Here is a 27,075-nt window from a genome sequence, read left to right as displayed (position 1 = left end):
CTGCCTACACCGGGGTGGGCAAAAGGATTTCATCTGGCCCCTGTTGGGTGCCTCAGCCCCACCCAGCCCAGGCCCAGGCCCAGGCCCAGGCCCAGGGGCCAGTCCTGCCACCCCCGGGCGCAGGGCAGGGCAGGGTCAGCGCAGCAACCTGACTTTCTGCCCAGCTGCTGCTGCCAGCCCGCCCCCTCCGCACCGCTGGGGGTGCCTGATGGAAAGGGTGGGCAGATGGGGTCTCTATGCAGTCCGGCCCGGGCCGACCCCAGCAGGCAGGGCATGCTCAGCTGGAGGGATGGGATGGGGCTATGGGTAGGTGGGGAGCAGTATATCACAGCTCTGCCCCAGCCATAAGCTGGCACGGCCCCGTGATCCTGGACCCAGCCCCAGCCACCCGCCCTGCTCCCAGATGCCGCTCCCTGCCCACCCACAACCCATCCGAGCATGTCCTGCCTACAGGGGTCCCAGCTGGTCCATGGACACCTTGCCCGCCCAGTCACTCCATCCAGTGCCCCTTGCAGTGGGTACAGGGTAGATGGCCTGGGGCCAGATAGGACTACTTGCATCTCCCCGCTCCCCACTTGCAATAGCTCACTGAACATAAGTGGCCCTCCAGTCCAAATAATTGCCCACCCCTGACCTAGACTGCCTGCTGCCTGACATCTTTAAGTGATGCTTTTCCAGACATGAGGGAAGAGGAGCATTTAACTACTTTTTTATTAGCTCCTTTCACTTTCCAGCATCCTATCTCCTTGCCCTGGAGTATTTCTTATACTTAATACAATATAAACAATAAGGTGTAGGACTGGACTGAGGGCAGGAACCTGTAGTTGATCAGCAGATCATGGGAGAAGAAAGGTTTGAGACTCCTTAGTCTGTTCTTGGAGCGTTGAAAATGACCTGCTTAATTTACAAACTAGCTGCTAACAAGTGTAATAGCTGGTTTGGTAAGAATTTAAATGGATATAATCAATTATACATCTAGCAAAAAAAAAAAAAGTTAAAAATTCTATTACCACCTCAATTGTACCTGAAAGTTTGCAAAGAAGAATTTTTCCAACTATTTGAGTTGGTCTAATAAAGGATGTCAGATTTATCCAAAGAACCTTGTCTGCCTACACCTTACTTGAATGTTTCTATGAGTTTTTGTATTCTAAAACTTTTCTCTTTTAAAATCCTCTTCCACTGTTGTATGAAGAGCCACACAAACAAAAATCAGGAAAACTGACTAATCAGAGAAAATGGCTCCTAAATGTTGTCTAAGGTACCGTAAACTGAAAATACAGAAAATATTTTCAGTCTAATCCTTCCAATTTGTATCTCGCTGAAAAAATATTGGTGTCACTAGTAGATTTTTAAAAAATCAGAAGCAGTGATTTTTATACTGCTGGCAACCCTTTAATAAGCAGTGGGATATAAAGGAAGTTGTACGAGATTTATGGCTGCAATGACTTTTTAAACACTGTATTAGCATTCTAGCAAGAACACTTTAATTTTAACGTGCTTAACTAATTGGGTTTTGCGTTGCTTTAAAATTAAGGTTTTTATTCTGCTGCTTCTTCATTCTACCATTCTTGTAATGTAGATAGAATTCTAATTCACATGTACTCCTTATCCCCCCCCTTTAAATCTTTAAAGTGCCTTTTTGATTTCTAAAGTTAAATGACAGCCTAAGTATCAACATCAGACCACAGCACTTTAAGTGGCCTGAATCCTAAAAATTTATTTTACTTTTAACTATCCACAAAATATACTACCTTGAGATTGGATTTTTTTCTTTTAATTGCAATTGCAAATAGAGAATATTATTTTAGTCTCCTAATACAGTAAAATAATGCAAGAATGTTCATTTTGTATGATCTGCTTTAAAAAAATGCTTTATTCATGGAATTCAATCACATATCTTAGCATTATTTCATAGTTTGTATCATAAACAACCCTACGAGTTCAGTCTTCTTTGTACTTTAACACATTAAAGAAAGTTGAAATTTAAGTGCTACTGTACGCAGCAAGGAAAGATATAAACTTGTAAAGAGAAGATCATTGTTTCCCAAGACATTTTGGGGTTTTCAACATTGTCATCTTGTTAAATAAAACAAAAAATGTAGAATATTGTAGAAATACCGTGGTTGCATACTCTACACCCTTGCTTGTCAAGCACCCCTGGGGCCCTAGGCCAGATCTGAACCACAGGGATCCTTGTGGGCTGGATCTAACCTAGGGCATGAGGGCTTCTGCAGTGGCCACTGTGGTGGGAGCATGGACTCCCACAGTTGCAGCAGATGTGCAGGGTCCAGCAGCAGCACAAGCAGAGGTAGTGCAGAGTCCAATGGAAGCAGAGGCAGTGCAGGGTACAGATGGGGCAGGGGCAGCAGGAGTGTGGGATCTGGTGGCAGCAAGCCAAGCTGTTTGCTGATGGCCATGCCCAATGGAGGCAAAGGCCCAACTTTCAGTGCCCTCTGATAGCCCAACAGTCCAGATTAGAGAGACTGTGGGCCAAATCTGGCCCGCAGGCCATATGTTGGACAATCCAGTACTATAATCCTATTTTAAAATGTGTATCATGCAGAATGACAGGTCATTTATTTACTTAAGAAATCATATTATGATCTACTACACAAAATTCTAAAACACATGGACAATTTTTGAAAAGCTGAGGAATACAATATCTAAGTGATAGGAAATGTTGCATTCTGAGTATCTGCAATATGGATAGAGAATGGAGTATATTTCTCTCTATAAATTCTGCCTACCTCACTTTCTAGTTTCACTTCCTTCAGAAGTCAGTTATGTTTATGTTTGCAGTAGGTAATTGGAACTTTGAGACAATGATTAAAGTACCAGAAACACCGTTTGTAATGCACAGTTTATTAAAATATCTTAAGTCCCATTTAATTAAAATGTAGACACTTCATTATTCCTGTTGATAATGCAGTCACAAAAAAATCTAAGGGTCTTTCCAGCATTCCATAATTTATATGGATTAAAACTGCAAAGCATCACACAAACAGGTATAAATTTATGCTTTCAAACCAATTCAACATAAATACAATATTTACAGTGCATCAAACTATACACTACATATACATATTTGATCTACCATCATGGAGGAGATCAAGTCATACAGCAACTTCAGCAAACTACCTCTTCGTTATTGGCAGGTCTTTCAGCCTGAAAGAAAGACCATTTTGATTAGTTATAAAGAAAAAATCAGAAAATGTATTACAGAGTTACAGAGTTTCTCAAACATCAAATTTAAACAAAAGATGCAAAAATTGTAATAAAGATGCAAGATTTGTAGGCAAATCTGAGGGCCTACAAAATGTCAGTTTGCCCAAGGAAGCCCAAGTTCTAGTGCAAAAAAATCAGACACAGCAGCAAATTTTAGCTGCTTATTTAGAAAATAACATTTAAAATACTTTTAAAAAATAAATACATTTTCTCATTTAAAATACTAACAAATTAATAAAGCTTTCACATGTTCCTAATATATTTTGGGAGGGAAGGTGAGCAAAAGAAAGGAAGAGAATTCCAGTTTCTATTTGTATCCCTTTGTTCCAAATAAGGACCTATACCACAGTGAGCTCCCTATACCAATGGAGGGTGAAGGTGGTACTCTGTACAACATGTTCTTTGGTCAGATGGATTACCTCCACTGAGCAAATCTCTGAAGTACAGTACATTCAGTTCAAGACCAACTTCCATTTTGAGTTGTTTTAGAACTGTATTTTATGGCTTAATTTCTATGCTACTGGTACTACTGTATTCAAAGCCTATAGTGTATAAAAATATTTGAGAGCAGAGATGTCTAAAGTTAGACAACCAATTTAAATTTTGGTTTTGCTGAACAGGCATGCAAATGATACGAGAAGTTCTCACTGTCTGTGTAGTTGTTTCATATTTGAACCAGCAGATACCAACTTACAAAAATCTTCTATTGAAGCATGATTTTCTCTGAAGTTTTGGTAACTTGCCAGGTCACAAGAACAGAACTAGCAAGAAGAGGGGTATAACACTGACCACCTCTGACAAACTGGATGCACTGGATTGCAGTTATTCAGTTGAGTAGACAGGATTTCAGCAAGATTGCAGCAGCAGACTCAGATACTGAGAACATATTCTACTGGGCACCAGGGAGAGATAGGTTTTGAGGCTGTTAATCTTGATTGCATCCTCTGAAAAAACATGCTAGCAATAGGCTCAGCTGCTCAATTTCTACTCCGTTTATAGGACAAGGATATAAAAATCATCTCGTCCAAAATGACCTTCTTTAACTCAGAAGAAACTAGTTATCTGTTCAAGAACCCTTTTCCCTAGAGCACTTTACCTGAAAATTAGTTTTTATCAGGCACATCTAGATCCTGAAACGAAACATAATTTATCTTTACTGACCTGATTAGCCAAACTTGAGCCATATTCTACACAAACACACAGTGCCTAATTCACATGTAGTACAAACTGATGTAAATTCTACTGCCTTCAGTGAAGCCACATCTATTTACATCAGGTAAGGATTCTACCTAGCGTTGTTGCTGGATTTGCAAGAGTTTCAGTAAGTTATCTATTACCTCCTTAGAAGTTCGTGGGGTGATAAATCCACATTCATCTCTGCATCACTAAGGCTGTCACTGCTTTCAGCAGTGTCAGAGCTACTGTTTTTCTCTGATTTTTTATTCTTGTGTTTTCCTTTGTGTCTGTGCTTCTTATGTTTCTTTTTCTGTTAAAAAAGAAGAATTGAGACCCTGTTAGTCATATATTTCTTAACAAAATGGGACAAATTAAAATGGAAGTGCAAAAAGAGCAACTGCATTTTCAAGAAAGCTATTCCAGTAACTTCAGAAAGTAATCCCAAATTTAAGTGAAACACACGAAATACTGGTTCTTGCACATCTTCACCTGTGCAAACTTTAAACAATACAAGCACAAGTTCTCTGGAAGGCAAAGACCAAATACAACAAAATAAATAGATTAAGAAGCATAATTCTGCAGATTCAGCAGACTGCACACAAAGTGAAGATTTATTTCTTATTAATCTAAATAGGAGTACAGAAACAAATTTGAAAGCAAATTAAATAACATCAACATCCTGAAAAAGAACAAAGACAAGCACTAGAAAAAAAAGCAAGAACACTATTTAAAATCCTACCACATTGGCTTTTGTTACCCCAATTTCCAAGGTGCTTCCCTTGGTTGACCTCTCATATGCTAATTTGGAGTGACTAATTTTCATAGATGTACATTTTCCCCTTTGGCCACTATCTGCAGCAAGTTAATCCAATGATGGATACCAATGCTATTTTTGCTTTGACTTTTAAAACTTCATCTTTCAACCAGTACTTCACAGCAAATATATAACAATCAACACAACAGCAAGCAAGAAAAAAGTTCTAAATGTGCATTAAATCACTGAGTAAAATACTGCAAATGTGGAAAAAAAAATCAAAACATTTTTTATTTTAACACTGCTTTGATCATGATACTATTAAATGAGATGTCATGCCCAGTTTCCATAAAACAAACAGCTACTTCGAAAGCAGAATCCCTTTTCTCCCTCCTCCTCCCTCAGTAAGAAAGGGAAACTTGATTATTCCTTGTCTATCTTCAAATCGTGGATTATTTTAATTATTATATTGTATCTCAAAGTCTTCAGCACATATCTCTGTAGCATACAATACACTTAGGCCTATGATGCCTAAACTTCTAAAGGGAGAGAAGCACCCCGATAACAAAATGTTTTGTGTTTGAAGCTAGAGATTTCAAAAAGGCATCTAGGAGTGCTCCAAAATCCCACCTCAGCATAAATTATAGAATTTTGTTTTGCTCAACTGAGAAAACCAGTTCAAAGAACTAAAAATATTGATCACCTTCTCCTTTTTGTGCTTGTGCTCTCTCTTGGTCTTGTGTTTTTCTTTGTTCTTTTTACGTTTTTCTTTTTGATTCACTTCAGAAAAACTTGTTAGCTGTACTGGCTCATGCTGTTGTACAGTATCTAAAGCGAAAATCAAATGTAAAGAACGAAGTACGTTACCCAGCAAAAGACAAGAACAACCTAGATGTTAACTAAAATCATGTGCCACAAGAATACCTACAACTTGTGTGCAGAGTTTACAGATTAACTACCACACTCTTAAGGGAGATTTAAATAGTCTCTTATCTATTCCATATTTAAACAGGTAAGAACAGAGGCATACACCACCATAATCACAAAAATCTAAAAAGGTATAAAAAGACAAGTTGAAAATAACAGCTACACACTGGATGCTGACAGAGATGGGGAAAAAACAAACAACAACCCGCCCCCCCAGCATTTTACCAGGAGAGGAATTGCACCAGTTTGATCCAGCTCCCTGGCATTTGTATAGCTCACATGCTTCAGCAGGGCTTTTTGGCACTTTCATCTAATAGATGATTGAAAAATAATAGCTAAAATCTAATAGCTGATCATATAGCTAAAATGTAATAATTGATTGAATCAGCTATTGCTGAAATCAGGGATGGGCAAAATACAACCCACAAGGCCATTCTATTCGGCCTGCGGGGCCCCTAAAAAAATACAGAAAATTAATATTTCTCTGTAGGACCCAGGGGAAGCCTGGCAGGCTCCAACAACAGTGGGGCCTGCCTGGCCCTGCCCCCCATGGCCGGCGCCCCGCACTGCAGGTGTTTGCAGCCCATGCGGGGCTGCCCAGAGCAGGTACAGGCAGCCCCAAGCAGGCTGCAAAAGCCTGCAGCAGGGAGCGCCGGCCATAGGGCAGGCGAGGGGCCACTTTTCCCCACGCTCAGCACCAGCTTCTTCCCTGCTGGCAAGCAGGGTGTTGGGGCTGTGCGCTGCTCCCCGCCTGTACCATGGGACTTGGGGGCACTGGGAGTGAGCGGGCGGGGAGCCAGTGGGAGCACAGGGCCCACACCGGTGTCCCGGGGCCAGTGCCAGTGGGGCGCAGAGCAGGGTGGCAGGAGCACGAGGTCCCAGCTGACAGAGGCTCTATGGAGCGGGGCCAGCTCCCCACTCCCTGCTGGTGCAGCCCAGCCCAGTTCCACAAACCCCTGCCAGCCTGTGCCCCACTCTGGGCCCCACCGGTGCTGGCCCTGGGACATTGGTCCCAAGACATTGTGACATTGGTCCCAAGATGGTGACCAGGGGGCGGGGCACCTGTCAAGGGGTGTGACACCCATCACACTGGTTTGTTTGTTTGTTTTTTCATATCTGTAAGCAGCCACTATGTTTATAGCAATTTACAAGTAAAATTATAGTTAGGTTAAATATGAATTCTGAATGAAAGGTCACAGCCATTATTTTACTACCACCATTATTTTACATTACTTTACTCTCCACCAGTTCACAACAAGAACTATGCAAGCTCAAGCCTTTTCACAGATATCAGCACACACAAGCCCACACCATGAATGTCCAAAAAAACCCCCAAACAAAACATTCTGCCAGTATGGACTAAGGCTTAAAAAACAGGTTTCAACCCTGTAACATTCAGTTGTATCTGTCTGTACAACACCTAAATGAAGATGCAATCTGTACTTGGAAATACAGCTTTAAAAACTTAAATAAAATATATCTTGTAAATGTTTTCAGCATACAGAATTTACATGTTCAAGGTCTTCAGTACTCACCAGAAGAGAAAACTGGAGGCAATCTCGGGCCAAATTCCCTTTCATCTAGCTTCTCCTTTAAAGCAGATGGCATAGGAAGATCTGGCTCAGGTGTAACCACTGCATGGTCTAAGAAAATAACAAATCTACCTTAATTCCAAAATTCCAGTGCTAAATTACATCTATGCCTGGTCAGATCCTAAATGATAACTTTGTACTTGTCCGTGCAGGAAATTTACACTTAAAAAAAAAAAATGAATCAGTCTTTTTTGTATGGAACTAAAACTAATTAAAGTTTATGGGGTACAACTTTTTAGTTAGCAATTTGTCATTTCATTTGTACTAATTAGATTGTTGACACTAATGGCTGAGACCTAGTGCATATTAACACATTTTTCAAATCAGCAAGTAAACAGACGTCAGTAAAAATTGCTGAAATACAGCATCCCAACATGTCCAGAACAACAAACAAGCCGTTACTAAACTTCAAGCTACTTCATGGTAAGCTACTCAATATACTGTAATAAATTCTGTCAATGTCAACCTTAAAAACAGGAAAAAAAACTCACTACAATATTCCACTATCCATTTTTACTCATTAGCAAGGGAGAACATTACTTTCTCCTTCACCTCCATTTGTTTTTGGTGCTATATGTATGGACCAGTAATAAAAAATAGCAAGAGATGTATTTTTAAACAACAGGGCAAAATATATTTTGCCATTATATTAAGTGAATATATTTTTCAAATAAATTCAACTTCTACTTATTTTCAATCCTGTCAAAGTTCCATCACTAAATAGTTATACTGTACCATTTATTTTGCACCTTAATTCAGTCACTGATGCTGACATTCCTTACAGAGAAATAAGGGAAATGTGGTCATCTATCACTCTGTTTAGGAAACAGAGGTCTTTGATAATGTCTCTCTAAAAACTATGCAGGGCCTATGGTAAAGTAGGTAATGTCTATACGGATAAGGCATGATTCAGCACAGATTTATCTTGGACTGACTCCCTGCACACTGGTGGGATTATGCCAGTCAATTTAAAATTGAAGAAAATCATACTTCAACCAGACCAAATTTTATTAATGTCTAAATAAAATTACTAGAGGTTCATGCATGAATGTTACTTAATGAATTTCATAATTCTGAAGCAAACTATTAAGTACCACCTTGTACAGCAGACGAGTTATCTGGTGGATCAGCACACTTAGTACTTTCTGAGGCTGGCCCTGCAGCAGCTGTTTGATGCTCTTCTTCATCACTTTCTTCCTCAGAAGAGGATGATTTTTCATCTGAGGAACTGGCAAAGACAGCTTTAAATAAATCCATGGATGGTCTGCTTTCTTCTTCTTCTTTCTGATCCACACTTTCATTAACTACCTGCATAACAGTACCATAATGAAAGGATTTAAGCACTCAGGAGGGGGGAAAAAAAAAGTCCATCTCTATTAAATTAAACAAATGATTTCAACATCTTTAACAGAAGCTTTATTAGGATATTAGAACCATCAAATTTCACTATGAAACTGAAGTCCATAAACTCAAAAACTCTTGACCCAACATTTTAAAACCCAGAGTTAAACTCCTTTCCAATAAAAAACAAACAATATAAGGTATGCTTTTCTATATAGTTTGAACAGATCACTTGCAATAAAGTGAAATACTAATAGAGTCTGACTTGAAAATAAAATGTAAGTGTAATTGCTTGTGGTGAACTTAAGTGAAAGAAAAAACCCTCTTCAGAATGCGCCTCTTTCCCCGTTCAAAGCAGAGTAAAAGCAAATTCTATCCATGGAACTCAGCGGGGAAACCAGATGGAATTCAACCCCACCTGCTGGACTCATTCAGCCCCACCTGCTGGCATCATAGGTTTTACAGCCACTATTCCACACTATACTTGCTGTCCTTGGGCGCATCCACATGTGCGTATTAATACAATGCAATAAGTTCTGGGACATAAATCGCTGTGCTTACACATGCGCCTGGGACCACAATATGCTAAGCTGGGTCGGCGCAGCCCAGGCTTGCAGAGGGCCCAGGGGTCAGTTTACCAGCCTGGGGCTGCTCTGACCCCACTCAATATACTATGGAAGGGCTGGGGCATTTGTGTACTCCAGTGCAGGGCTAGCCAGCAGGCAGCCCCTATGCTGAAGCGCTCTCAGCCAGCCACATCAGTGTCTACATGTGGTGCTGCAGGGTGAAAAACTACACAGCAGGGTAGTATTTGCATTTACAGGTACTACCCTGCTGTGGAGTTTATTAGTTTACTCCAGCCTAATAGCCTTGCATGTGTAGATGCCAAGATGTTTACTGCAGAGCTAATTAGTCTACTCCACAGTAACCATCTCACATAGACATGCCACTTGTATACGAGTAATAAACCACAATTCAGGTAAGTGCAAATTCTACACTTCCTCCTGCACCAAAGTGTGTTGAGTCAATGTAGTCTTCATAACAATTCAACATAGAAAAATCTATATGGCCTCTCCACCTCTCTTCTAGTTTGCTCCAAGGTCATTGCTGGCATGGAGCAGAGGGACTTGCATAGATTCCCCAAATGGTGCTCACCCATAAAAATTTGGGCTAGGTCTAACAAGGTGTAACGTAAGTGCATAAACTAAGATTTTATTTGATATTTGTTAATCCATTTTAGCTAAAGAAAACAAAATAACTAAACCAAAAACAGTAACTTTTCACTACTGAAGCTATTTCACTAACAGGGTCAACTTTTCAAACGGCTTCCATTGGAATGTCTGATTTTGTATAACTCAAATAAAAGGGTAGTTTGATACAAACATGGGAAGCTCTAGGGGTTATCTACAGAAGGTCTCCACAAAGTTACTGAATATAGCAGCAATTTATCAAACAATAGCTACAGAGTTCAAATTAATTTCCTAATTAATATTTAGACCACATTCAAGCAAAATTTCACATTGATCAGATTACTCTGTTTGCCTTTTCAATAAAACAAAATGAATTACTTCAACAACATTTATCTCAACATGAGCTTTGAATTTTTCCCATATAGGACAAAGATTACCAAACCCTCACAACTTGTACCACTTCTTCTCTTATTTCCAGTTATCAAGACTACCCTCCAACTCATTATTCAATTAAGAGTCTTTGTGGCAACTAGGTAGACAAAGTTCTTTGGGTAAATCTGATATCTTTTATTAGACCAACTGGAATAGCCAGAAAAAATCTTCTTTGCAAGCTTTAAGGTACAAACACCCTTCTTTAGACAGAGGGAGCATCTGCAGTTACGTGCTCTCCTGGATGGGACGGAAGCCTATATTGTGGCACCTATATATCTTTCATGAAATGTGTTATGTTTTCAGTCATCTAGAAATTAGCCTCATCTTTACAAATTGGCAGTCCATGGACCACAGCTGAGAATCACAGATACTGAAATAATCATTTATCTAGAGCAAAGAGAAAGTAAAAAATGCGAAGTTTCAACACTCTGTACTTTCAAGTCAATTTCCCAGAATCTCTAATAATCTCAAATTTGCTTCTCCCATAAGGGAATGGAAACTTAGAGTTTCTTTTTCATTGTTCTAGGGGGAACTATGCAACTGTACTTTCCCCAATTTCCTGCTGGTCAGAGGGAAAGTGCAGTTCACCTTCTATTTATCCATGACCAGAAAATGGATTCCTAGAATTCCAAGATCCACAGGATGTCATCCAGAAAAGCCTGGTTCCTTGACTTTGTTTTCTGACTTTCCCTTCTTGATAACATGATGCTACATGAACAATGTTGAGCAGGACTTTGCATGCCACTATCCCTGGCCCATCAGCGCTTAAGCTCAGAAAACATGAACCTGAGTAAGTCTGTTACAGCCCCAGGAACTGGTGTGTATTTGTGTATATACAATGCTGTTATGAAACGAGGTCTGTGTATTTGTAGCGCCTGAAACATGTGGAGTCCCAAGGAGGTACTATGTAGGTAAAATACAAAGGAATGTACTATATGCACTTCCATATAGTTGCACCCAAATATAGACCCATCATCCTTCTTCTCCATGTTGCTTGTGTGGCACTACTATTTTAATATCATTGGCTCTCAAAATGAAGGGTACTTCAGAACATAAAGCACAGCTATAGGAAAAGATGTCAACAACAAGAAGGATAAATATAAACATAACTGAAAATGTCAAACTTTGTGAAAATTTGCTACCTTATTAGGAAGAGCTTCATTTGTTCTGCTTTTGTCTTTCTCTGTTGCTGGTTCTTGTTGCTGCTGAACATCAACTTTTGATCTAGCAAGACTAATAAACTCACTGATGGAATCCTTTTTCTTTTTCTCTTTGTCAGATACATCCCATCTTGATGGTTTCTTTGGCTCTAAAATATAGAAGAAGTTTACCAGCATCCAGGTTAGTTCCATATTAAAAATACTGCTTCATTTTGTGGTCTGTTTAATCATTTCATAGTACTTGCTCCCTCATTACCACTTATATTTTTTTTAAGTTAAAAACAAAAATATCTATATTAACCTTTATATCCAGATGATTTAAATTAAATACAATCCCAACTCAAGTCATTGATCTGGCCCTATGGTTACATCTAAATTAGGAAGCTTTTGAAAATATTTTTTCTTTGTTTATTGGAAATTAATCTTGGTATGGATAGTCCACAATGAAAATGTCAGTATTTATATTATTAAGTATTAGAGTTATAGGAATAAAATATCTCACTTACTGTTAGGATTGGTAGTCTGTTGCATTTTTTCATTTGTTGTTTGAGTTACAGTTGTTGTAGCGGTCTCCGGTAGAGTTAAGAAATTGAATATAGAATACTTGTCACGCTTCACTTTGGGTAACCCAACAATAGATGAACTGGAGGAAAATTAAACGGTTTGTTAGTCATTATTGTAATGAATGGATCAACAGACAACTCTGGAATCTCCAATTATCCACAGAACAAATAGAGCACATACATGTTACCCTGTCTGTTGGGATTATTTAAAACAATTTAAAATAATTCTCCCTAATAGGCCTGTCCCCAGAGGAGTCCTTCTAGTTTAGTTAAAAAGAATGCTTTGCAGCATCTAATCTGAGAACAAAGAAAGGAATATAGTCTCCAGAAATGTCAATCCAACATTTCCCTCAAAAATTATGAAGTAATTAAAAAAAATAGTATTTTGAAAGTATTAAGATCTTTGATTTATCATCTTACTCAGAATAGGGATCAGGAACATTAAATCTTTTACACAGCAGCTTCTCAGGATGCCACTCAAACTTATCTCTTGTGAGCTTGCCAAACATCTTCATTTTCACAGCAGATTCTTTGTCATCAATATCATTCTGTAAAAATTAGATATTTTTATTTTCTAGAGGAATATGAGCTTCTTGAAGTGCTTGCTATTGCTGTTGGTATGCTGTAATTCTAGCAAGATAAAAACACGCCCAAAAAATAAATGCTTAACTACTGTTATCAGAACATTACTTTATATACAATATTTTGTTTCTAAATACCAAAAGAAATGCAGGGCAACAGAAGAGTATTTACATTGTTTATCCTACAAAAGATGCTTTAAAGAAACCGTATGTTCCTGGCAGTGTTAAATGACTCAGGATTACTGCAAGTCATAAATAGCACATACCTCTTGGTCTCGAGGAACTTCTACTTTTTCAGTGTCATCTTCATACTTGGCTCGGGTAAACCTAGATGACAGGGTTGAGTTGGAGGATTTGTAGAACATTGCTGCACGAAAGAATTCTTCCTGCTCCCTTCCTTGCTCCCATTCTGTCATGCTTGGGTCTAAACAACTCACCAGAGTATCTACTACAAGTTAAGAAAGAGAAATGCTTAGCAGCCCTTTAGAATTACTTTAAAATACAATAAATTTTGTGTGTGTTTAATTCATTTTGTGATTCTTTCAAACGATTCCAAAAGTTAGATTAATATCTAATCTAATCCCATCTCTGTAAGTGTCCAATGAATGTGTACTTGAGTATTAAAAATGCTATGAACTTGGGAAGCGCGAGTAGTCCCTGGTTAATTCCATTCTCCGCAGAGACGAGGAATGATTGTCCAAAACGATAATATTCGCATTCTATTTACCTAATTAATCTCTGTACTATTGATGTTTTTTTCTTGCCCCTTAAAACACATGGCAAACTCCAAAAAAAATAAAAAAGAAAAGAAAAAAAGAAAAAGAAAAATCCTGAAAACAATCTACAAATCTGTTAGAAGGTTTAGATTTCCATTTGGGTTCTCAAATTGACATTTTGATCCCTAAAATATGTACAGTAATAAATACAGAAAAACTCTTAAGGTAAACTGTTTCTTTCCCTGGTTCCACAGTGTTTACAAGGAACATATTTTGGCTCCCATTTGCTTCTAGAGGAAAGACAAGCCAATCAAAAAGCCAGATGATTTTCCAATGTGAGGTTCTTGACCTTTGAAGTTATTTTAAGATTTCCTACATTTTCATCTTATTCTACCAATAATGTATTTAAGAGGAGAGTTCTATTTTACAAAGTAATAGCCATGCTCCGAGTAGATAAACTAAAGATTAAAAGACAGATCCATTTATCCCAACAAGATAATTAAACTAGAAAATTGGTTCTTAGTTGAGGTATTGCAGCACCCCATGGTACTGTAATGCAGGTGCTGCAGCAATGGCATTCAGGTAAAACTGCCCCACACACAGGGCTGCAGCACACAATACAAGAGAAATGCAATAATCCTAAAGCAGGCATGACAGCTGGCTTGGACTACAGCTCTTCCCAGTCCAGCCCCCACAACCACACTCCTCCCAGAAACAGAGGCACATGGGACAGTTCCACCTGTCCCAGACACCTCTCTCCATAAGACACTATATATGGGGTTGGACCAGAAAGGTCTGCAGCTGAGCTTCCCCTCCTGCCCACTTTAGGGTTATCATCAGAGAAGCATAATGCAAGAGGATCATATGCACATGCTTCCCAGTCTGGCTGTACATACCACACACGAGGCAACTTCATCTGGAGGCAACATCACCAAATTAAGAAGAACTGAGATAAGTCAAGCACAACTTTGGTTCTCAACCAAAGGTACCACCACATTCAGAAAAGTTAGGGAGGGTGACCCAACTGAAAAGGTTGAGAACCACTGAACTAGAAAAACAGTGCACCACACTATCGGCATCTACCATTTGTTTGGTTTCTTTCTGCTTTGTTGGAATCTGCCTCTTACTCTCCAGGACCCCACCAATGGAAGCCAATTTGATTAAAGTACCAGCTCAATGAATGAATACAGATAACCATACAGGGTTGAAATCAAGACTGTAAAAGGGAAGCAAGAGAACCCAAATATGTTGGCTGTTTAGCTGAGTTTCCTGGAAAACTTCACAGATGTTGAGGTCCAGAGACATGGAGATTAACTGCTAAAGCCAAATACAACTGCTCCGTTTTCCTGATACACTTGCACAGTAGGAGGGAAGATGTCATTAATTGCCTGAACATCACAGAAGAAAAAGAAATCCTTGAAAATAATCAAGAAATTTTTGTAACTGAGAATTCTCTGTGGTTGTAAGGAACAAAACATATTCCAACAAAAGGCTAATGCAACACTCCTGTGGAATTTGATCCCTTTGTGCTCAGAACAACAAGGTCTGATTACAAAAGAAAGATTAGTATTAAAAAACAGTTAGGACAAAGCTAATGTAATTAAAAGAGGGATGTAATTTAAAAGACTGTAAGAGCATTGTATGGCCTATGAAGTTGTGAACTACATTAGGATACGATAAGAGAAACTCCGATGCATATCAGCAAGGCTCTTCAAGCACCTAAATTTGTAGCTGTCCCACAGATGGAATTTCACATACACCAATTTGTAAAGTAGACAAAAGGAAAGTGCCATGGCATTCAGTAAGCAGAATTTGTTTGTTAGGGCCCTAACAGTTGAAAATTTTAGAAATAGTTATTCCCCACAAAAAATTGTGCAGAAAGGTCATGACCATTTGTTAGTTACCTTTTTGTCCTTTTTTAAGGCTCTCTACATAGTTTTCATAGCGCTTCTGTTTTTCTGGATTTTTTGCAAATGGTTTGAAGTCACTAGAGCCAGCAGTTGCTAACGGCTCCCCCAATGCCATTTGCCATTTCTGATGAGCGCTTTCTTGGCAAGCTGACTGAAATCTACTATGTATGGACTGCTGAGGCAATGGTTTTGTTTTCAGTTGTTGTTCAGATGCTTGTTTTGCTTCTCTGATTCTCTCTCTGTCTTTCTCTGACAGATACTCTAAAACAGAAGGAGCTGGACCTGAACAAAGAAAGAGCAATGGAAAATAAATGGAAAGGAGAAGTATTTGAAACTCTACCATCATGAATAAAAATATACTACACATTGGTATTATTCCCTGTCTAAACAAAACCATTCATATGTAGAGGATTTTTGTATAGACATTCACAGAAAACACAAATAATCAGTGAAAAATCTGTGGTCTAATCGTTAATATTATATGCTTATATTATGCAGAAAATCTCAAAGGGATGTTTTAAATGACCTTTTAAATACAGGAAGTGGCTTACTTGAAAAGTAACCTTTACTGCAAAGTTTTACTTTGTATATTATATATATTCACATTAAACTGTAAAAAGAAAATTAAAAAATAATCTAATATTACAAAAGCTTAAGCCTGTCAGTCTGTCTGTAATGCTTTATTTGCACTCTGATTGGCTGACAGAAACAGCCAGAGTGCTCCAAGCATGGGGGAGTGCTGCCATTATTCCGAAGCCACGCCAAGGATCGGACAGGGCGTGGGGGAGCCAAGGCAAGCGCTCCCACCCCACTCCCTGTAAGAGGCAGAACAGTGGCAGCATGGGGTGTTAGGTGGCGGCACTCCATCCCAGCCCCTCCACCCCCTGTCATTCTTGATGGACAATTGGCTAGTGTGTGTGTGTGTTACACACACACACACACACGAGTTGCATCTTGAGCACATGCACAATAAATTATATTTGGGAGTTAAATCTGCCAGATTGTGAAAGGTATTTTGGTTAATACAATCTGTGTCTTTAATTTCATTTTTAATTAAAATACATGTTCAAGACCATACGAAGTATATTCAAACTTACAGTCTAGTCAGAGGTAAGAAAATCTAAAATTACTGTGATGAAACAGGAATTGTATCATCACATATGTACCTTTTAGAGCAGTTTCTCCTAACAAGTCCCTCCTCTGAGATGCATTCAGCGTATGCCTGCTTTGCTGTGCTGTATCACTCTCAAGCTTTCCAGTAGATTCCACCAATGCCTTCAGTAAGGGGGAGTTTTCACTGCTAGCTGTTATCACAGGTCGAAAGTAATGGACTGGTCTGTAACCCCTTGGCAGGTCAGGTGGTGGATAAGTCTTCCAGAACAAATAGAAAACATACTGACCACTGTCAGTTTATCTTATATAATTTAACAATAGAAAGGAAAGATGTAGAGTATCAGTTTTATACATGTACAGTATTAACTGTACAGTATCAGTTAATCTGAGTCAATAAATCAATTGTATTGTAATATACAAACATGTTTAAATTTGGAAAAAATAGTTACTGAATTGTCAACGTATAAAAATTACACCAAATCAAAAATTAACAGGAGTTAAGAGAGGTAGTCAGCCATGTTAGTCTGAAATCAGGTAGAAGTCATGGCAGGGTAACACCTTAAAGATTAACAGGAGTTGTAAGAAGTTAGCGAGCATGTGCAGCTTTCAACTTTAATTCAAGAAAAATATTTTGAATATTGCATAATAGCTATTTCACCTTCTTTAATCATGTGCATTTTGATATATTTAAAAATGCAATAGGTATCTTGTGGCTTCTCAAACACCTTCAGTTGCTCCACTTAAACCCTATTTTTCTCTCTCCCATAGTAATATCCTTGAATAAGAAGATACCTCCAACTGCAAAACTATATTCAGGAGATTTTTCTTGTCCTCTGTTCTTTAGGAAAAATATTACATTCTTTACGCCTGAACTAGCCCATTCTACACTTATATCAATATAGCTTGCATTTAAAATGAAGTCCCAAAAGCAGGGTTTAAGCACTAAATTAATTTGTTACTGGCAGAATAAGTTGATTGTGGGGGGAGGAGGAGAAGGGGGGGGAAAAAGGTGTCTTGACTACTGAGAAAACATGATGCTATGTTTGAAAGACATAGAATATGTAAACTGTTCCTTTAGGTTAAATCAACCCAACTGTAAAAATAGCTGTCAGGCTCAGGGAGCAAGTTGAAAAACATCTACCAAGTCCAGTGACTGGACAAATTTCAGGTTCACATTAACAGTCTGAAAAAACTTTAGTCCTGGTTGTTCTGGGGGGTTTTGCTGCTTGCCTATTCCTATTACAATATATTGGAAGGCATTAGGATACAGTAATAACAAGAGGACTTGCTGTTAAACTTTGTATCCCTCTTTGGTACTACATTGGAATTCTTTGCATTTTTGTTGCATATGCCATATAATTACTATTGACGTGGACAAGACTATTAATTGCATTTGAACATGCAATAGAGAAAAGATTAGATTAGCTAATCTATCTAAGAAAACCCCAAAAAACAAAACCTGGTTTACTTACCTTGCTTGGAGCTGCCGACTTAGATGCTAAAGAAAAGCCATCCAGAATTTTGCCAATATATTTTACTTCAGCTTCTAATCCTATTAAATGAGGATAATGTTACTCAGCATTTTCAAAGCCAACATCATAAGACTTTTTTAATGAAAATGTCAAAAGATACTAGGATTAAAGGATGCTGTTTCAGAGAACAGTGTCCTGGTTTTTTGTTTAAATTCGGCATTTCTAAACAGCTCTCAGGTTCTGTTTGTGTCTAGGCGGGGTTTTTGGGCAACTCCAAGAGCAGCAAACACCAAACACTACGAGTGCCTGTAGACACGCTGGGAAACTGCTTCGACATGCTGCAATTACAATGTGTCAGAACAAATGCGATTAATCGATTAACGGAGTCTGCTGGCATGTTGTAATTACCATGCTCCAGCAGCCTCCCGCATCTCGTGCATCAGCATTCCCGCACTTCAAAGTGGTGGCAGGGGCACTTAAACTAAAGCTTGTCGAATAAGCTTTAGTTCAAGCACCCCCGCTGCCATTTTGAACACTAATACACAAGACACTATGGCATCTTAATTAAAGCGGCTCTTGGAGCCGCTCTAGTTAAAGCGCCCCTCTACCCCGCCCCACCTCTAGAGCATATGTATGTGTGCGCTAAAGGACCACCTTCCCCTACAGATATTAGCCCTCCTGTATAAGAGCTAGAGCTTTACTCCCATGAAACAGACATTTCAGAAGAGGCACTAGATCAACTTCCAACTCTAAGTGTACTGGCACAGCTAGACAAAGAACCAGCAGCTTACAGCCCAACAATTTAGCAAGGCCATAGACTCTCTAGCAAGCAAAAAAGCACCAGGGGAGGATGGCATCTCAGCTGAGGTTCTCAAGTACAGGAAGGCTAGCCTGCTACCACATCTTTATCAACTCCTAGTGTACTGCTGGAAGGAAGGTCAAGTACCCCAGGACACGTGTGATGCTAACATCATCACTCTCTACAAGAAAAAGGGAGACAAGGGTAACTGCTACAACTATAGGGACATCTCTTTTCTCAGCATCACAGGCAAGGCTTTTTTGCCAGAGTCATCTTGAAATGCTTGCAAAAACTTGCTGATCACATCTACCCAGAATCACAGTGTGGATTCAGAGCAGGGAGATAAGTGGATATATGCTCCTTATGCCAACTGCAAGGAAAATAAAGAGAACAAAATAAGCCACTGTATGTAGTACGTGTTGACCTGATAAAAGCCTTCGACCCCATCAGCAGAGCAGGTTTGTTCAAGGTCCTGGTAAAGACTAGATGCCCCTCAAGATTACTCTGCATGGTGCACTCCTTCCATGAAAACATGCAAGCCACAGTTCAGTTTGATGGATCAACCTCTGACAGGTTTGAGATGAAGAGTGGAGTGAAGCAGGGTTGTGTTCTGGCACCCACACTCTTCGGGATCTTCTCTATGTAGCTGCACTACACTTTTGATGGCTTGAAGGAAGGCATATACCTTCACACAAGATCAGATGGCAAACTCTACAATCCATCATATCTAAAGGCCAAGACAAAAGTCACCATCTATCAGTTTTGACAACACACTTCTTGAGGCAGTGAACAAGTTCTGGTATGTTGGATCCACAGTGAGTGACAACCTATTACTGGATGAAGAGCTAAATATGCACATTGAAAAGCCAGCTACCACTTTCAGCAAGCTCTCCAAACAAGTCTAGAACAGGAGTAAGCAACTCCTGGCACGGGTACCAGAGTGTGGCATACAAAGGCATCTTGCACGGCACATACACCTCGGGTAGATGGTGGGGAAGGGGTCAGAACAGTGCTGCCACAATAAGGATTGGGCCCTAGCTACACCAACATCTTACAAGTCAAGTTTGTGGGTGTTCTTGGCACTCTGCCCAAAAACACTGCTGACCCCTGGTCTAGAACAAAACTCACAATCGAAACTAAATTGCTTGTGTACAAAGTCTGCGTCCTCAGTGTCTTTATGTATAGCAATGAGACATGGTCAACATACGTATATCAAGAAAAGAAGCTGAACAGCTTCTACCTGTGCTGTTTACAGTGCATCCTTAACATGAAGTGGCAGGAAGAATTACCAACACAGAGGCCATCGCCAAAGCCAACCATTGCTACACTACTCGAACAGCAGCACCTATGCCGACTTGGCCATCTTCACAGGTTGGAAGATGGGCATATCCCAAATGACATCCTGTATGGGCAAATCGCAGGTGGGGAGAGTAGGGAACCCAAAACTGTACTTCAAAGATGTCTGCAAGCAGCATATAAAGGCTTTGGAATCAACCCAAATCTTTGGGAGGTCTTAGGAGACAGAACAAAGTGGCACTCCCTTCTCTATCATAGAGTCCAACATCATAACAAGAAATGGTCACTCAAATTGCAACAGAAATATGACTGAAGGAAACAGCCTATCAGTACAGTAGCCCCTAATACCATGTACACCTGTGACCACTGTGGCAGGATCTGCAAATTTAACATCAGTCTTTATAGCCACAAGAGAAAATGCGCCACCAGTCAAAAGAATAACTGCAATATCCACCATCACTTGCTGATGAATGGATGCCATCATAAGAGTCCCATTCATTATTACTCTCTTATAGCAACCACCTTTGGTGGCAATTTTTAGCTGTACATTTATGTAGTTTCACATTTTAGTTTTTATAAGCAGTTAAAAGTTGACACTTTCATTAAAAACAAGAGTTTAGGTTTGCTAAACGTAAACCGTTCTGGATAAAATTCTCTATGCCAAATGCCCAACCCAGGATGAATGTGTTTGAAAGAAAGTGGCTAAAAGACCTGTTTCCAAAAATGAGAACACAGAAAAACTAAGTCTAGCCCTTCTTTTTTTTTTTTTTAAATCTCATAATCATTTGGTTGAGAAGTTCTGTCACCTCATGCTTCAGAGCAGGGGCTTGAATTTTGGCATGCTAGTGGTTAGGGCCAACTTCAAAGCTTCTAAAAGATCTCTGTTCACACTACATACTGGGCACATCTACACAAGATGTTTACTGTGGAGCTGCCTAATCAGCTTTGCAGTAAAGTCTCAATGTCCACACATGCAGCTCTATTAAGCCACAGGAAACTAATCAACTCCGCCACAGGTTACTACTTGTATTTACAAGTACTATCCTACAGCGGAGTTCTTTAATGCACAACATTAAGTATGTGATTATATTATTAAAGATTTTATCATAATGCATACATGCAAGGCAACTGAAATAAGGTTGCAGAGGCAATCTAAATTCTAGTGTTTCCTAACACGATTTTGCAACCTTTGTGTTCTTTTGGCAAAATTTTGGCACGTAATACTTATTATTGACATATGTCATACAACTTTGAAATGAGCAATGTTTTTCTGCATTTTCATTGTGAAGGTGTTTTTCATTTAGTACTTCTCCTGCTGTAGCATATTTATCTGAAAACACATTTTCTAACTGAACTGAGGTTTTCATTTACAGTAAAAGCTCTGTTATCTGGCATCCCCTGGGAACGGGGGATACTGGATAACAAAATATGCTGGTTAATTGAGTGGCCCGAACAGGCGTCCTTGACTGTTCGGATCGCCACTTCTCTCACCGCATCCAGGGCATCGCTGCCCCCTCCCACAGCATTGCCGACACTCCCGTGGGCCCGGCGCAGCCTGCTTTGCCCCGGGCCGTGGGGGCTCGAAAGAACTGGAAGTACCACGGTGGGCACTTCTGGTTTTACTTTACATTACAAGCCAGCATGCCAGTTAATAGAGCATGCCGGCTTGTAAGGTGCCGGTCAACGGAGCTTTTACTGTAAAATATATTTTTGAACTTCTAGTAAAGGAAGAGGTTAGATAAAGTGATCAGATTGCAGGGCTAGAAAATAACAATCCTTATCAGACTTGGGAAGTAGAGATGAGTATTATCATATTCATTCCTACAGAGTTAAACTTAATTCGGATTCTCTTTATTCTTACTTTTCTTGTTTTTATATTGGTTTGGTGCAGTCCAGCCATACAGTCCATCTCCAGGTTCCTCGTCTTTTAGAACGGTATCATATTTGGACAATTTTTCAGTAGCATAGATATCATCATCATCGTCTTCTAAAGCTCCTACGCCAAAAGCCTTAAAAACAAGATTTCCGGTTTAAAATCATTAGAATCTGAGAACTTCAAATGAACTGCTCTGTCTTTAAAAAGTCATGCAACAGCACACATCTAGGCAGGCATACTCTCTGGTTGAAATTAAACTACACTCTTGAGACCAGCTCAGTGGCTTACACTATTGCCAAAATGGAGACCTACAGTCTAAAAGCAAACATGTTCTCCCGTTGCCCAAACAGTGAGGGACTGGCGACACTTGAGTTAGAGGTATGTTTGACCCCGTTTCTTGTAAGCAGCAAGATAAGCTTTCTAAAACTAACCAATACAACCTAAAGTCTGAGTGGAGTAACATAGAATAGCACTGTAACAATACAATTATCTCCATTTACGGCACAAATTTCAATTGTTTTGAGTAAAAGTCTAGCCCAAGGACACACTAGGAAGTACCAGGTTTGGCCCTTGGGGGTTCTCCTGTAACTTCCTGAATACCAACAATGAAGAAAAGGTAAGGGTGTAAAAATATTTTAATTTCCCTTTCCTACACAAAATAACTATTGTAATAATGCAAAAAACCTGATAGTTATCTCCTTCAACCAAAAAAAATCCAACTATATCTGAATCTTGAATTTAACTTGGCTTTTTTACTTGCCTAGTTAAATCACTTTCCCATCCTGTACTTCAGTTGCCTCATTTTAAATCCACTATAATTATCATCTTGCCTCTCAAAGTCATTTCAAAGTTTCATTTATGTTTACGCAGTGCTCTGAGTCTGAGAAAGGAGAAAACAGACTAGCACAAACATGGTTATTAATGGTAATTGCATTTTCAATATACTTACAAAAATAAAACTTTTGTTTTATTTTTGTATGGGAGAGAAAAATTATTTTAAACAATGCTGCAAAATAGTACATACAACAACACTGCAACACTTTTACCTGGCCTGAGATACCCAGTTTTCTTCCTTTACGATTCCTCACATCACCAAGCAGATTATTTGACTTCTCAAAGTCATCATCAAGAAGATTAATGTGTTCTCCTGAAACCCCAAATAAGGCCAGGGTAGGGTCCAGACCCTTGTAACCAAGTCCATGAACATTCTCTTTCAAAGTCAACTGAACAGGCATTACATCTCTGGGTGCAAATGTCACATTCTCTGGCTGATAGTCATCCTCTTCACCCTTTTAGAAAATTAAAAGTCCATTACAAAACACAAGTACTTTAAAACCATACTATTTGGGTTGGTCTAATAAAAGATATCAAATTCACCCAAGGAACCTTGTCTGCCTTAAAACCATACAGCACTACAAATATTTGTTCCATGATAAAATTTACTTAAGACGATGCTACATTTGGAAAACTTTCAGAGTTCCCTAAACATCTGATGCCAAATTAGTGAAAGAAGTATATTAGGTTTATGTTAAGGAGTCTTAAGCAATTTAGAAATATTCTGTCCATGAAGTAGGCTGTAGCCTTTGAAAGCATATGCCTTTCTGATGAGTTAGTCTTTAAGGTACCAGCCTTCCCTGACATGTGCCTAACTTCAGGCTAACTACCCTTCTCTCATTTTACTAAAAATATTACTTACAAGTGTACAAGTAATTTTTTTAAAAATATAAATACCAGTAGCAAGAACTTTTGCCTACACAATACCTCAGATCCAGACGCTCCAGGTGGTAATGCACAGCCATATATTTTTACTGTAGGATCTGTAAAAACACAACAGCACCATATTACACTATAATTCTTTATTAATTATGCCTCAGTTAAACAAACACTAGAGCAAATGAAAAGTTGTTACAAAGATAATCTTAATACACAGAGGAGAGTACAATTTTCTGTTTTTCAAATTGTTAAAATTAACTGAACGTACCAGGTTGTTGCTTGTTTGGCTTTCTCTTGACTCGAGGTCCAACTCCTTGTCCTTCTTTCCATCCCATTTTTCGCAACAATTCAACACCAATTGTTATTCTACAAGAAAATGTAAAAGCAAAAATTTATACTGATGATTTTTTTAAATATTCACAGTGGAAAAAAGATAAACTTATAACAGTATGGATCAGGTTTTCATAGCACAGTTTTCTGTAAACACAATTCTCCAAGTATTATCTTTTGCCCATGTAGCTTGCATACAGAACTACAAATGATATGCAGTACAAATTTGCACGTCAAAAACAAGCCAGGTGGATCTCTTTGAATATTATATTACATGTATAATATAATAAGTCACACTAAGTGTAGCAGTCAGATATGTTTCCTTGCCAATACAGAATTGCATTTTTTTAATCTACTCACCTTGCAGGTGCTATTAAATCATCCAGCACACTTGCTCCTGGGATGGGTTCAGCTACCCCTGCAATCTGTCTAGCTTTCTCTTTTATTCTGTCTTTGGTTTTGGAAGCGAAGTCATCTGTTGTCGTAATTTCTTTAGGTGCTATCCCAAATTCACTAAGATCCTGAAGAAGAAAAAAAACCACATCATGGAAAATTTCTAATAGGAAATAGTTTTTTCTTTGTGAAAGTCACCTTTGTTAATTCATACTGAAAAGAAAAAGTAAGGCCTCTGTGTTTTATGTTTTAAAAGATGTTTAAAAGGAGATAGGCGTTCAACTCCTACTGACTTTTAATGGAAGCTGAGCATTTAATTTCTTTAAACACTTTTGGAAATCCCAGATTCATCCAGTCCCAGTTCTAAGAAATGTATGTTATTTTTTTAAACTTACTTCTTCATCCATAAAATCTTCTGGTCCAAAGGCTGTTTTGTCTGCTCTCTTCTGACGTGAGGATAAAAAAGTTGAAGGTGCCCATCCTTTAAAGGAAACAAATAATTAAGCACACATATGATAATAAACTTTGAAAGCAACAAGGAAAGATTACATGTAAAGCTACATCAACAAAATATTTCTGCACTTACAGGCAAAGCATTCAGAGGGTAAAAGGCTCAAGGTTACTTTACCAGAGTGGTATTACCATTTGCAGGTGACAACAGTAAAGAAAAGTTAGGTAACACCAGTTTACATTTATTTTCAGAAAAAAAAATAGTGTTTGTATGTTCTGAAAATAGAGCAAGGCTGAAAATCTTCCATAGAAGGAACTAGTTTCAGACACAGTGGGCATGTCTACACGTTCATTAATGCACCATAGTTACTGCACATTAAGTTCAGCACTTGTTACAGCGCAGTAGCGCCAGTGCACACATTTTTTAGTGATGCTGCTGCACATTAGCATATTGGCACTGTTTCTGCCATGACATGTTACTGTGCAGTATTATTGGGCTACTGAACATTTAACGTCTCGTGTAGATGTGCCCAGTAATATCTTACCTTCTTTTGAACCAACGGTGTTGAAGTAGCCAGCAGAGAAGCCACCAGTAAAAGCTCCATGAAAACGTTTGTATCGCCCCTTTTCATCTCTAACAGTCTGCTCTTGAAGAGGAACTGGCTTCTTAATATGTTCACCTTCAATTAGAAAAAGAAATAACAATGGGAAAGTTAATTAACCTGAATAAAATATAAAACTCCCATTCCTCTCAACAACTGTTTTCTCCCTGTGACCAAGAACTGGTTTAAATAGGAGATACCTCTGACATGACAAGGACTGAAGTTTGCATAGTAGTGCTGTGCACTGCCAAAACTATTGAAAATGGGAAATTACAGCAAGAGAAGAAAAAAAAAGAGTAAGGGCACAGAAAACCAGTACAGATTACCTATTCTAATCTCAATTTCGTCAATGACTTCTTCTGTGGCCTTAAATAAATTAAATCCTATCTGCCTCATGAATGTCCTAGCCTGAAACTTGACAGAATAATACCTATCCACCTGCTTCAGACAGGGTGCTCTGAGGACCACATACAATGTTCTAAAGATAAAAAAGTGTTAAGTTGACTAATAATTGTATCAACCTGAAGTTGTAGGAAACTTTGGAAAACAAGATGTATGAAAGAGAGCAAGATAGATTTACACCTTATGGATAAACCAAAATATGTACACGTACATATACACATATGTATACAAACAAACACAAGTGCATGTGTATATACACATACACACACATATATAAACAAACACAAGCTTTCATGGGCTGAAGCTCACCTTATCGCATGCTGCGATGATGTACTACGATCAGCATCTGATGAAGTAAGCTTTGGCCCACAAAAGCTTGTGCTATACCTATATAGATGTGCGTATGTGTGTGAAAGTTTGTGTTGTATCTCTATTGACAATGGAGATATAGATATGGCAGAAGCTTTTGTGCACGCACACACTCCCTCTGGTTAGTCTCGAAGGTGTGGATCTACCCTGCTTTCTACCTGAACTACATTGCTTTGCTCAAGGACGAGTGACCCAGGTCTGAATGTAACCAGGACGCTGGGGGCTAATAAATGATCCTGGCACTGCCAATAGCCCGGGGGTGCTGCAGCGATAAGGAATCGAGGTCAGCTCTGCATCTGCAATCAGAGCAGGCCCTAGGAGACAGGTCGTGTCTCTGCGCAGAGGCAGGTGCCTGCTCACATTAAGCTGGGCACACGGGGCTTATCAGTGACAACACCACATTTTAAGCAAGGAAATCCCAGTGGTTTCTCCACTCAGGCCGTGACAACTCGGGTAAGAGCGAGGGGGGGCGACAGAGCAGGGACGGGCAGTGACAAGGCCGCAGGCCCCGGCCCCTGGCTGAGAGGCCTCCCCCGCCGGGGAGGTGACGGCAAGGCAGCAGCGCAGTAGAGCGCGTTTGAGGAAACGTGTCCCCCGCCGCGCTCCGTCCCACCTGGGCCTCCCCCCCCCCGCTTAAGGATTAACAGCGAAGCCTGGCGGGGGCGGGGCGGGCCGACCCAGCCGCCGGCCCGC

The 27,075-nt window shown here is 39.4% G+C and overlaps 1 protein-coding gene across 1 annotated transcript in view; it reads right to left on the bottom strand.

Annotated features, from left to right (window-relative positions):
- Positions 1–1,880: 1,880 nt before the first annotated feature.
- The window catches only part of GPATCH1 (G-patch domain containing 1), a 25,318-nt gene continuing 123 nt past the window's right edge, over positions 1,881–27,075 (bottom strand). The window contains exons 2-20 of the mRNA XM_025216818.1: positions 25,555–25,700; positions 24,955–25,040; positions 24,527–24,687; positions 24,105–24,202; positions 23,885–23,940; positions 23,170–23,412; positions 22,109–22,256; positions 18,153–18,232; positions 16,734–16,938; positions 15,562–15,849; positions 13,208–13,389; positions 12,781–12,908; positions 12,304–12,440; positions 11,780–11,946; positions 8,772–8,982; positions 7,618–7,725; positions 5,859–5,983; positions 4,563–4,711; positions 1,881–3,165 (exon numbers count right to left, since the gene is read on the bottom strand). Of these exons, the coding sequence (XP_025072603.1) occupies positions 3,135–3,165; positions 4,563–4,711; positions 5,859–5,983; positions 7,618–7,725; positions 8,772–8,982; positions 11,780–11,946; positions 12,304–12,440; positions 12,781–12,908; positions 13,208–13,389; positions 15,562–15,849; positions 16,734–16,938; positions 18,153–18,232; positions 22,109–22,256; positions 23,170–23,412; positions 23,885–23,940; positions 24,105–24,202; positions 24,527–24,687; positions 24,955–25,040; positions 25,555–25,700 (2,749 nt within the window). The 3' untranslated portion in view covers positions 1,881–3,134. The remainder of the gene's footprint in view (positions 3,166–4,562; positions 4,712–5,858; positions 5,984–7,617; positions 7,726–8,771; positions 8,983–11,779; positions 11,947–12,303; positions 12,441–12,780; positions 12,909–13,207; positions 13,390–15,561; positions 15,850–16,733; positions 16,939–18,152; positions 18,233–22,108; positions 22,257–23,169; positions 23,413–23,884; positions 23,941–24,104; positions 24,203–24,526; positions 24,688–24,954; positions 25,041–25,554; positions 25,701–27,075) is intronic.

This window comes from Alligator sinensis, unplaced genomic scaffold, assembly GCF_000455745.1.
Source record: "Alligator sinensis unplaced genomic scaffold, ASM45574v1 scaffold170_1, whole genome shotgun sequence".
In the NCBI taxonomy this organism is placed as follows: domain Eukaryota; kingdom Metazoa; phylum Chordata; order Crocodylia; family Alligatoridae; genus Alligator; species Alligator sinensis.
This window is presented reverse-complemented; position numbering and strand designations above follow the sequence as displayed.